Consider the following 12955-nt stretch of genomic DNA (forward strand, 5'->3'; position numbering starts at 1 on the left):
TGTTTTTTCTACATATATTTGCCTTGGTCAAACTGGAAAACAGTTGTGCCGTGGCCCACGGCCATGCCACCTCTAAACCAAAAGAAGCAAGTTGGGGCTTTGGGTGCATTGATTTTCCTGTCTCCACATTCAAAAGTCGCAGCATCTTTAACACTCTTTAACAATTGTAAGTAGACCATCAGACCCAGACCCTTTGGCCTTCTCGTTCATTCATTATTCTCTTCTTTTAGAATGAACAGTATTACAGTCTGTGATGGATCATGTACCTGTCTTTTGTGTTTCTCTCTCTCTCTCTCTCTCTCTCTATATATATATATATATATACAAAAGTCCTTTCTCTTGTCTGTTTCTTCTAGTTTTGATGTCATCCCGGTCGTTAGCTTCCCTTCTTTTCTTTCATTTTTTTAAAACCTTTTTTGAATGATAAAATGAAACATCTTGCCAAGTTGTTTTATTATTTATGTTCGAATATTATGACCATGCTTTGGGGCTTGTGCTTCGGTGGTGGTGTTGGGGTTTAAATACAATATTACACCAAGCAACTTAGAAAGTACAGACACGTTGAACCAACCAAGATCTGATCTATCGCAACTTGGTCTTGTGGGCAAAAAGACACCCAAAAAAGAAAGGGGCCTTCTAGTAGTTTTACATTTTTTTAAAGTCTCACCCACTCTCTCTGGTTCTTAATAAAAAAAGTTCAGGTCAACAAATGCATACCGGCCAATTAATGTCTCAATATCTGTTTGAAAGCAACTGACAATGTCTTGGTGATTTTCAACTTTTTAAGTCGAAGGACAAAATGTCAAAAGTTTGCGTTAAAAAAGGATTGGAATTAGGAAGAAAGGGAGAAAATTGAAATCAAGCTTATTTCTGGAAAGGGTGGTTCAAAAAATAAAGGTTGATGGAGAAAAGGAGTTCAATTGATGTAGAATGAATAAAAGATTCAAAGGGTATTTGAAAATGAATTTCCTTCTGGAAGCTGAGTTAAGGAGATTTTGATGTGGAGAGAGATGATGGGAGTGCTGAGAGATAGAGTAGATGGAAGAGGGAAGAATGTTCAAAAGCCAGCAAGGAAAGCCACTTGTTGTATATGATCTTATTTTGTACCTGAAGTCAACTCAGTGGTATTTCTCTAAAGATGCTCTGAGGTGTAGATAAAATAAAGGGTGTCATAGCAGTAGCTGCGTTTCTCTACCAATTTGGTGTGATGGAAGGTGTTTTTGCTATCATCTTCCTCTTCTCCAACTTGCTGTTGCTTCCTTATCCCTCCTCTTCTTTTCCTTTATGTACAAATTCCAGTAAGTTCTGCACCTAAAACTAATAGTTGCTTGTTTCAGTTTCATGAAGTGATTAACCATTTTTATTTATTTTACTACTTCTGCAATTATATGCCTGAATTTCCAATTTTTTTTCCCCTTTATTCCTTTCTCTGCTGTAGGGGCACCTCTCACCTTGAACACCACGCTCAAATTTTGTTCCTACAATGGAAGCAGCTGTTGCAACTCCACAGAAGATTCACAATTGCAGAGGCAATTTCAAGCAATGAATATCTCTGATCCCAGCTGTGCCTCACTTCTGCAATCAGTTCTCTGTGCAGTAAGACTTTCATTTCTTCCATTATTGATATAAAAAAAGAAAAGAAAAGAAAAGAAAAAAGAACGTGTTAGTTCTGGGTCAAATTTCAAACCTTGCATTGGTTTAATGCATAATTCATGAGATTTTGATGTAGGATCTAAAATGAAGCAATTGTAGGGCACTTGTATTCTGATTTTCAAGCAGCTTTCTTTGATTGTAACCTGATTCTACATGTACTCTGGTGGGAAATTGGAATATGAGGTTAAAAATCTCTTCTAAAGATTGCATTATTTGCCTGTATATGGCTGTAAGTATAGACTTGGAATCTCCTTTCCGATTGTTTGTTTGATCCCTCATGCACATCAGAAATGAAGATTTTCATGTTGGCAGTTTTCTGTTGAATTCTGGATGGACTGCACGGGTTTATAACTTCATAAAGGAATTCAGTTGCCTTAATAGTTATATTTAATTACTTATAATACTGTTCATATTTTGTTGGGGTAATAATTCAGATAGCTAGAGTATTTATCATAGGGTTATAGAATTTTTCAATTTTCAAATTTTCCCCTCTTGATGAGTGATGGTTTTGTTTCCCTTTGTTTCTGATGATGTAAAAGATGAGAAAACAAAATCTAGAAGTCTGCAACCATATTCCTGTGGCAACCAGTAGAAGCTTCTAATTTTCTCTGAAGAATAGACAAGTTTTGAGTGGAATGTTACAGATAAAGAATACTACTATAATTGCTGAACTAGTAACTTGGTTTGTTTCATCATGACTGCCATGAATTTGCACAGTACGCAGATGATGAAAAAATAAAAGAAATATCTTGTATGAATTACAAAAAATATTTTCCCGAAGTGTATAAGTAAAGAAAACCTGCTAAATGAGCTTGAATACAGTTTCTGTTGTTACTTATTTTCTCTCTCTCTCTCTCTCTCTCTAATCAGTTCTCTCAAAAGGTTTTACCAAGTTTACATTCTTTGTATGATTGTCAGAGATGTGATCCATTTTCAGCAAAGTTATTTACAATCGATTCTGTGCCCCGACCAGTGCCTCTACTCTGCAACTCTACTGTTTCAACAAATTCATCTCAGTCTAACCAAGCAACAAATGATTTCTGCTCTCAAGTATGGGATACATGTCAAAATGTATCTATACTAAATTCCCCCTTTGCACCTTCATTACAAGGGCAAGCTGGAGCACCAGTCAATTCAAATTTCACCAAACTGACTGAACTTTGGCAGTCAAAAACTGATTTCTGCAATGCATTTGGTGGAGCATCTACTGATGCATCAGTTTGCTATGATGGCAAACCTGTTACACTAAATGAGACTGGAACTCCTACTCCTCCACATGGCTTATGCCTTGAGAAAATCGGGAATGGAAGTTACCTAAATATGGTTGCTCATCCAGATGGGTCAAACCGTGCATTCTTCTCCAATCAACAAGGTAAGATTTGGTTGGCGACTATTCCTGAGGTGGGATCTGGAGGAACATTGGAGCTTGATGAATCCAACCCCTATATAGATCTTACTGATGAAGTTCATTTTGACACTGCATTTGGGATGATGGGTATTGCATTTCATCCAAACTTTGCACAGAATGGCCGATTCTTTGCCTCATTCAATTGTGATAAGGGTAAATCGCCAGGATGTACAGGAAGATGTTCCTGTAATTCCGATGTGAACTGTGATCCTTCAAAACTACCTACAGACAATGGTGCACAGCCATGCCAGTATCAAAGTGTTATTGCAGAATATACTGCCAATGGTACCGGATCCCAGCCTTCCTCGGTACACACCTTACACACTTGAAACTTCTTCCAAATTTTTTAGATCAAAGATTAAAATTGAATTATTCCTTTTTCAGGCAAAAACTGCTAAATCATCAGAAGTGAGAAGGATTTTCACTATGGGCCTTCCCTTTACTTCTCAACATGGTGGACAGATACTTTTTGGACCTACAGATGGGTATTTATATTTTATGATGGGGGATGGTGGTGGTGATGGTGATCCCTACAATTTTGCTCAAAACAAGAAATCAGTGCTTGGAAAAATCATGAGGCTTGATGTAGATGATATACCAAGTGAGTATCAGCTTTGAGTGGTTCATACCAACTCTTTAAATGCTGACATTTCTTCTTGCTAGTTGGTAGTTTCTGCTGCCTTATTGCATATATTCTTTGTATGCGTTCTCCAACCCTCTTTTCTCCCATTGGACTGCACCCTCCATGAATCAACTTCTGCCTATTTTACACTGCCTGCCTATGTACAAGTCTTGTGGGAACCTATTAATCTGCATTTATTTTGATAATTTAAGGTAATTAAAAACTCTAAACACCTGTTTATTTGTCATTCATGATAATCAAATATTTAGTTCTTTCACTGAACCAATATCAGTATTAAAAAGTTAGATTTCCTTGCATCATTCAGGTGTTTGTTACTCATTTCAACTGACAGCTCAATATGTGGTTCCAGGTGCAGCAGAAATTAATAGACTTGGTCTATGGGGAAACTACTCTATCCCCGAAGACAACCCATTTAGCCAAGATGAAGAATTGCTGCCTGAAATATGGGCTTTGGGATTGAGAAATCCTTGGCGTTGCAGTTTTGACTTGGAGAGACCTTCCTATTTTATGTGTGGGGACGTTGGCGAGGTTTGACTTTTCTCTTCTAATAACTATAGACAGGCAACTAATATACTGTCATTAGTCAACCAAAATAGGAGTGTGGATTAAAAAATCTACGCCCTCTCAGCTCCTATTGTTCTGTTTCATACAAGTTTAAGAATGCGAGCTCTGCAGGTTACATAAACATTCCCCTAAACCCTGCAATAGCTTTCTGTTTTCATTGTTTCTAATTTCTGAGAGAATGCACCATAAAGGAGACATGTGGCCATCCTCCTCAATTTGTTATTTCCCACCCTTTTGTCTTAAACATCACATGCCGAGAAAATAAATTAGTCAACCTGGCCTGCTGGGATTTTCTTACTAGTTTGATGTCAGAACATTTTTAAGTTGCAGCAATGCCTTTGACTTTAATCTGTTGTAGTGGTTAGGACTACATGACATTGATTACCATCAGCATCATTTTTATTTAAATGAGATTAAACTAAAATCCAGGGTACGTGTGATCAAATTCTGAATTTACTGTAAGTTTGTAACTCTACAGGATTTGTATGAAGAGGTCGACATCATCAGCAAGGGTGGAAATTATGGTTGGCGTGTGTATGAGGGCCCATATCCTTTTAATCCTACATCGTCCCCTGGAGGGAATACATCTATAAATTCCATAAGCCCCATTTTCCCAGTTATGGGATATAACCACTCTGAAGTAAACAAGAAAGTAGGATCAGCCTCAATTATAGGAGGTTACTTTTACAGGTCCAACACCGATCCTTGTATGTATGGGAGGTGAGTAATCTCTGTTCATTGACTAACAAGAAAACAAAGCAGGTGTTTGTTCACAGACAGGACAAAATATTTTCCTGTCACAGCTACTCTTGAAACTTGAAGCTTCCTTTTGTTTGTTTCCGTAGGCAGCTGAGGCTACCAACTCTTCATTATAACTGATCAATTCTTGCTGATGTTGGTGGGGGGTTACAGGTACTTGTATGCAGATTTGTATTCTGGTGCTCTATGGGCCGGAACGGAAGATCCTGAAAATAGCGGCAACTTTTCGACAGGCACTATTCCTTTTGGGTGTGCAAGAAACTCTCCTATACAATGCAGCACCGTGCCAGATAGTGCTCTTGCTGCGTTGGGTTACATTTACTCATTTGGGCAGGACAATAGGAAAGATATTTACTTGCTAACCAGCAGCGGAGTTTACAGAGTTGTCCCTCCAAGTCGATGCAGTTACACTTGCTCCAAGGAAAATGTTACCGCAGTCGAAAGTCCAAGTCCTACCACTTCACCACCATCACATGCAAACCAGTTGCATCCGGCATTCCTATTATCTGCTTTGTTGCTGCTTTTGTATAACCTTTTCTAACGCCAGTAGTATGTTCTGGTGAGTGTAGAGACTCGAAAGGTTACTTTTTCTGTCTTTGTTATTGTTTTTCTGGGTTAATAAAAGAGATGTAATTTTGGTTGCTTTAAGATTCTCTACTGGGATTTCGGAACCCCAACTTGCTTGTAGTGCTTATATTTATATCCTTTTTGGTAGAACAGAGGTTCAAAGCAGCGAAAAGGTGGGAGGAGTTTAAAAACAGAACCAGAAAAGAATAACATTAATTGATTTATAATGTTATAGAGAGAGCTACCAACATAATAATGTAGTTTTTAGGATGCATGCTCTGTGTTAGGATCTAAGGAGGGCATGAACCAGGAGGTCTAAGCAACCACTTTAATCAATATGTATGGGTTAGTCATCCATTATATCCATTCATACAATCAATCAACATAAATATATTCTATGCATGGATGTTATCACATAGTTATGGAACTTCTCAACATAGTGTGAAATACTTTTTTCCATAAATAACATTTGTATAATATTTATTTCATATTAACATGTAAAATGCACTCTTTGATGCTCACAAAAGCTCTTTAAGTCATTAGATATCTCAAAATATGAAATCCCGACAAGTATAATGCCAATCAATAGCTTTAACATTAAACATGCTTAATAGCAGATAGATAAGATTTAAAGATTGAATTATCCGCAGAACATGACCCAATTCTCTATGCTTCAACTAGCTGCTAGATTGCCTATAAAGAAAAAACTGAATCTTATCTCCATGACAAGGGTAGAAGCTAATCACTAATTTGCAAAAAAATGAAAAACTAATGTGGTAACTCTATTTTATAAAGTTATTTGATCATAATTTTGGGTGATTTTGTTTGAGTTCTTGAGATTTAATTTAAGTATTAATTATTTTCAGTCATTTATTTTATTTAATTATAATGGGTGCAATTTTGTTAAGTTATTTTATAATATTTTACTTTAAGTTTAATTATTATTTAAGGTAGTTTATTGCTTTTTTAGGTGCGTTATGAAAAGTATGACGATTTGTGAAGAGGAATGCATTCAAGCATTTGGCTCATTAGTTGGTGCATGATCTATTTACCTAAAGAGTAAGGCTCAAATCTCCCCTTCCCCAATTATAAAAAAAATATACAAATTTTAATTGCACATGTTTCGGTATTTCAAGTATATCTTTCATTACAGAAGTCCAATTAATGGAATTCTTAAACCATTGCAAAGATAAGAGGTAGAGCTACAACTTTTATATTTACTACTTCACCTTGTTTAGTTTAAAAGGAGGTCAAATATCATGTTGAAGTGAAGTAGTGTAGTAGAACAAGGTGAGCAAGGTAGAGTCTTAGGTGTCACTGCCTCCACCAAGCCAGCACCACTGTGTCCTTATCCACAAAGATGCCTCAGATGTGAAGAAGCTTCGACACTGTGACTACCAAGTCCCTAGAGGTGTGACACCCAAAAAAGAATTTTGAAAAAAATAAATAAGTGGCGGCATTTGTAAAGAGAATGGAGTTCTCATGCCACCAGACTTCTATTTTGACACGAACATGAGCCCTGTTTAATCCTTCCTTTAGAAACATGTTAAAAGGAGATTGGAGAGAAAGTAAAAAGAAAAAATTAAGCAAGGTTTTCTAGAAAAAGGAGGCATTGAAGGTAGCAAGAAAGTAAGGAAAGCAAGGAAGATTGCAAATAAAAAGATTAACAAATATTAGTGTTCTTTCTTTTCTTGTTATCTTTATACTTTTTTGTTTAGTTTTTGATGGTTGAATTTCATTTTTGGATGATGTTTTTAGGAATTATGTTGAATTAAGTTTTTAATTTAGAATCACAGTTGAATCCAATGCATAGTCTAAATTTTAATATTCTTTCTTACTTATGATTGATAGTATTTGAGCTGCTTATTTTAATCCTATTCTTATTGCACTTGATTGCTTGATCATCGATTAGATTGATTTAGAAATCTAAACTGAGCTAAAAAAGGGAGTTTAGAGTAAGTCATGGATGAAATAGCATATGTTCAGTATTAATTGCATAAGATGATTGATCTGACTTGTGTGTGGAGTAGGAATATACTTACATGTCATATGTAGCCATAATTGGAATCTAAGTTTAATGAGTCTTTCTTGATTTCAAATTATATAGGAATATAGTAAATTGGTTAAGGAAGATGCTTTTATAAGAATATTGGAAGACACTTATTAATATATTAGAACTTTAGGTTAACAATTTAGGCCTATCCAATAAGTAAAGAAGGATTAGAAGAAATTTAAATAAAATATTGAGGGGATATTTTGGTTCTAGACTTTTGGTTGATTGATTAATTAATTGAATTGATATTTTTATTTTCAATTCTAGTTTTAATTTTAGTTTCTTTAATTTTCAGAAGTTTTAAATTTGGTTGTTTGGATAAGATTGAGTTGTTTTAATTTTAGTAATTAGCAAAAAGATTTGATCAATTCTTCGTAGGAACAAACTTTACTTTCATTATATTACTTGTTAATGATACGTGCATTCACTTATACGGTTTATCCAATAAACAAGTTTTTGACATTGATGCTGGGGAATTGTGCCAAATTTTCTTCATTAATATTAATATCAAGGAATCTTCGTTTTAATTCAAACTTTCTTTTTCTTTGTTTTCAAGTATTTTTAGTTGTTGTATACGAAGAGTGAGAACTTTGGATATTATTCCTTTTGATCCATAAATTGGAAAGACTTTTTGAAAACTCAAGAGGGAAAATTTACAAGCTTCTTCTCACATTGAAAACAATGACTAATTAACAAAAAGAAAGCAAGTCCTTGTGAGAATATGTTGTACCTTTCGTTCAAGGCCTTCATTCAAGCATCTGTAGACCTACCATCCAAGCCAATAACGTTAAAATTAAACTTCCAATCATTCACATGATTCAGACTTTTCTTTAGTTTCGGGGATTGCCAAATGATCTTAATGCACATATTGTGAATTTCCTAAAGATTTACGATACATTTAAGATTAAGGGTGTTTCTGATGATGCTATTAGATTGACGCTTTTCCTATTTTCACTAAGAGACAAGGCACAGAGTTGGTTGAATTCACTTCCAGCTAGTTCCATTAGTACATGGGATGATTTGGCTAATAAATTCTTAGCTATATTCTTTCCACCAACTAAGACAGCTAAGATGCGAAATGACATCATCTCCTTTACACAACTTGATTTAAAATCACTATATGAGGCTTAGGAAAGGTATAAGGATTTGCTTAAGAGATGTCTTCACCATGGGTTTGTTGGTTCCAAATAAATGTGCTAGAGAGGGGTTAATAGCACTTTTCAACTCTCACTAAACTTGATTTCAAATTGGGAGAAAGTAGAAAGTCTATGATGAGAAGTTTGATGCAAGATGAAGGAATGATTCAATAAAGAATGAAAATGAAAGATAAAACAGAGCAGACAATGCACAAAGATTTATAGTGGTTTGGTTAAAGATCTACATCCATTACCTTGATTGTTCAACCAAGGATTTTCCAAACCAAATCAATTCTCAAGCTTCCACCAAGCTTTTACAATGACTTTTCACAATCTCAGCCACAACCTTTAACAATGGTTTTTCTCGGGATCAACTAAACCCAAAACTAACATTTTCTAAGCTGAGTTAGAACTTATACACTCAATCAAACTAACCCAAGCTTGATCAATCCTCTTAGAGTGACTTACACACTCTAAGTAATCAAGTAGAATAGAAATAAAGAAGTATGTATGATCACTAAACTAATTTGAATGGTACAAAGTGAAGTGCTTAATTTCATTACAAGGATTGTAGTGAAGTGCAGAAAGTATGGAGAGAGTTTTTACTGTTATTGAGCTCTTTTTGATCTTAGAAGCCTTCAAAACTAATTCATAGCTGTTAGGAGTACCTTATATACTTGAAAAATCAACTTTGATAGGTGTTAGATAGATTCAAACCATTGGAAACGGTTTGGAAACAATTCTAGCTATTAATATGTTTTCTAGCATTCAAATTCAAATTTTCATATAGAATGCTCTTAGTCGACTAACATGCTTCTTAGTCAATTAAGTCATTTCTATCTTCTGATCCTAGCTTCTGGTAGTGATCTCTTAGTCTACTAACAATGCTTTTTAGTCGATCAAGTCATTTCTGTCTCCGAACCCAGTTTTTAGCAGTAAGCTTCTAGTCAACTAATAATGTCTCTTGGTCAACTAAGTGTTCTCTGTCTCGCAATCTACTTGAACCAACTTCATTTTTGAATTTTATCCAAATAACTCTCTTGATTATTCAACTAAGAGGCTTCTATTTTATTACTCAATTGTAGCTCCTCATTCTTATAAGTTTTGATATTTACTTTTGAATAATTAATTTATTGTTTAACATACATTTTTATCTTGAACACTTAAATAGAAAAGTTAGACATAAATAAATGAGAATGTTTTATTATCATCAAAAACTACTAGAGCCAACAATCTCCCCCTTTTTGATGATAACAAAACATTCCTTGAATAAAGGCACAATGTTTATTAATTTTGTTTGCTCTGCACAAGATGAGGATTTTTCCCCCTGAATGTGTGCTCCCTATTAGTATATGCATGATCTTTTCAAGTTATTTTATAGTCCAACTTAATAGATCAGCAAGTTTTTATCTATTTCTTAGAGAAAGTAATAGACATAGATTTAGACATTTTAACAGATTATCTTCATGCAAGCTTACAAGACATCAGTAATAGGTCATAGAATATCATCCACATTGTAACAAATTGTCACCAGCATATTATCAGCAATCCACATCCATTCCAAAAATCTATTAAACACAAAGGTATAATAAAAATAAGTTTTTAGCATTCAGATATCATCAATAATCCATCAACAATTAAAGTAACATATTGTCATAAACATAAACAACCCAACATTAATAGAATTATGTTCCTAAATTACCCTTAAATTACTTCTATCCTAACTTATCTTCCCTAAATTCCCTTTACTTTCTCCCCCTAAGGTTGTTTCACCATAACCAATCTCTTCCTTTTTGTCATTATCAAAAAAATTGAACACCAAGGTGTAGACTTAAGAGGAGTCTGAAGGAGTTGATTCATCTGTTCCATAATGCACACTGAGGGGTTTTGGAGAAGACATAGGTGAGGCATTTTGTGATAAGGATTTAGTAGGAGATGTGTCTAAAACTTGTATTAGATCTCGAGTGAAAGTTTTGGCTAAGGGTTTGGCTTTGTCAGCCAATATGAAGGACTTTCTCCACTTAATGAACTTTGTCTTGGTGGCTATGGTTTTTCTTTTACTAGTTGGTTAGGATTTAGCTTTGGTGGATGCAGCTACTTGTCCTTGTTCTTTATTAGTAGGCTCACTTTCTTTGATGGTGTGAATTGATTCAGGGGAATCCCTTGCTGATGCTAACTTTTGAGCTTTGTTCTTTGCTGCTTCTCTTTCTGCTTGTTCTTCTTTGACCATTTGGTGGAAGACATTCATAATTAAAATTTCTTCTGAGTTAGTATGAGATGGTTTCTCTGCTTGTGGTTCATCAAGTGGTGGAGAGTTGTTATTAAAGGATCCAACTATTTCAGTCCCTTCATTGGATTCTTTTTCATTTTCAGGTTCAAGGGTGGGTGATTTTTTTATAGGACCAAATTTTGGTGCGTCATCTTCAACTTGGAAATCAAAATTTTCACTAGCTTGGCCTGTTGAAGTTGAACTTGGTGCTGCAAGAGTATGTTCAGGTGCAGGACCATAAGGTAATTTCTTTTTGTCTTTCATTAAATTTGCTAGCTCTTACAGATTTTCTTCAATTTTCTCAATTCTTGCAGATTGGTTAGTGAGTTTTCCATCAATTCTTATCAATATGTTCAAAATCATTTCATTTGAAATTTGTGAGGGAGTTCTTGTTGTCTGAACAGGGGTGGCTTGCTCATACTTTTGTGTATCTTAGGAAGTCTTGACAAACTTGTCTCCATACAGTTTGTATCCCATCGTTGGCAGGCTTCGCAAATAAATGGCATGATCTATACTCTTCACCTGATCCATCTCAGTCCTATTGGCTCAAATCCCCTTTTTCTTCACAAGATATGTGATCAAATTTCCATAAGCCAAGTTTACTTTGTCAACCCAAAAAATTCTTTTCATTCTCTCTATCATGAATCTCCCTAAATTGAGAGAAGTGCCATTAAAAGCATACTCCATAAGCCACATATCTTGAAGGCTTTCACTTCTTCCATGGATTGATGCAGCTATAAAATAGTGCAGGATCTTAATTTGTGGACTTTCAATAAGCCTTGCATAGCTTTTAGAAGAGCATCTCTCTTTTTTCCCTGTGATTATCTCCCATAAAGATGAGAGATTATAATCCTCAAGAATTTCAAACTCTCCCTCATTACACTCTACATGGAGCAGATTTCCCAAATCAATGGTTGTGACTACAAATTCTTTTCCATTTAGAAAAACATTCAGACCATCTTCCACAAAATCTTCCAGATCATTAAGTTCATTCTCATCCAGTGCAATACTAGCATAGAATTCCTTTACAAGGCTAACACTATAGATTCTGTTCTTGAACACACTCAATTTCTTTAATTTTAATTCTTTAAAATAATCTAACAAACTCTCTTTAATTTAGGAACTTCATTAAAGTTGTCCCAATTTATGTATTTCCCACAAGAAATAAGAGCATTTTCAATTTTCATATATCTATCCTCATAAATGTTATTTCTGAATTTCAAGGATAAAGGATTACTTTTTGTAGAGAAATTTCCCTTTTCTTTCTTTTCCCTTAATTTTTGCTCTTTTTCTTTCACTATCTTCCCAGTTTTCTCAATCATTGAAGTTGACTCATGTTTCTTCTTCTTCTTCTGAATTTCAGAGGGTGGACTTACTTCTATTGGCCGTTTACCTTTTTTCTTTTCCAAGATATCTTTAAGTAAAGAGGATTTAGCCATTGGTTTTGTTTTGTTCAGTTTTAGGGTTTTTAGAGTTTGAGAAGGGGAGGTTTCAATTTTAGGGGATCAGTTTCAAATGAGAGAAAATAAGGGGAGAATGAGTTGAGAGAGGTTAATTTTCTTTCAAACTGTCAGACTCCCCTATTTTAAATGTGATCAATTTCTCTCTCTTTCAAAATTCAAAGTTTTGCCTCCCATTTCATTTTCCAGTTAAGGATTTTTTTTTTCTTTTTCTTCACCTAATAAACTGCCTCTATTTCTTTAAATTTTATTATTTTTATTTGAGCTTCTTAAATGACCAAGTTTTACCGTTGTCTGACTATGTCTTTTATTAAAAGAAACAGAATGCTTTTAGTTGGTTAAGTGATGCTCTTAATCAACTAAGTGTACACTATCTTATAAGAGAAATGCTCAGAAGTTTACTTAAAGCTCTTGAATACTAGCCATTCCTAGATTTCTCCTAA

The 12955-nt window shown here is 34.7% G+C and overlaps 1 protein-coding gene across 1 annotated transcript; it reads left to right on the forward strand.

The window, feature by feature from the left end:
- Positions 1-367: 367 nt before the first annotated feature.
- LOC110422565 (HIPL1 protein-like) lies at positions 368-5744 on the forward strand. The gene is made up of 7 exons (XM_021436532.2): positions 368-1298; positions 1439-1596; positions 2572-3369; positions 3446-3662; positions 4054-4232; positions 4747-4988; positions 5181-5744. Exons 1-7 carry the CDS (start codon positions 1208-1210, stop codon positions 5566-5568), a joined length of 2073 nt encoding a protein of 690 aa, XP_021292207.1. The 5' UTR covers positions 368-1207; the 3' UTR covers positions 5569-5744.
- The last annotated feature ends 7211 nt before the right edge of the window (positions 5745-12955 follow it).

The sequence above is a fragment of the Theobroma umbraticum genome, unplaced genomic scaffold (genome assembly GCF_002168275.2).
Source record: "Theobroma umbraticum cultivar Fairchild unplaced genomic scaffold, ASM216827v3 scaffold_146.0, whole genome shotgun sequence".
Classification (NCBI taxonomy): Eukaryota; Viridiplantae; Streptophyta; class Magnoliopsida; order Malvales; family Malvaceae; genus Theobroma; species Theobroma umbraticum.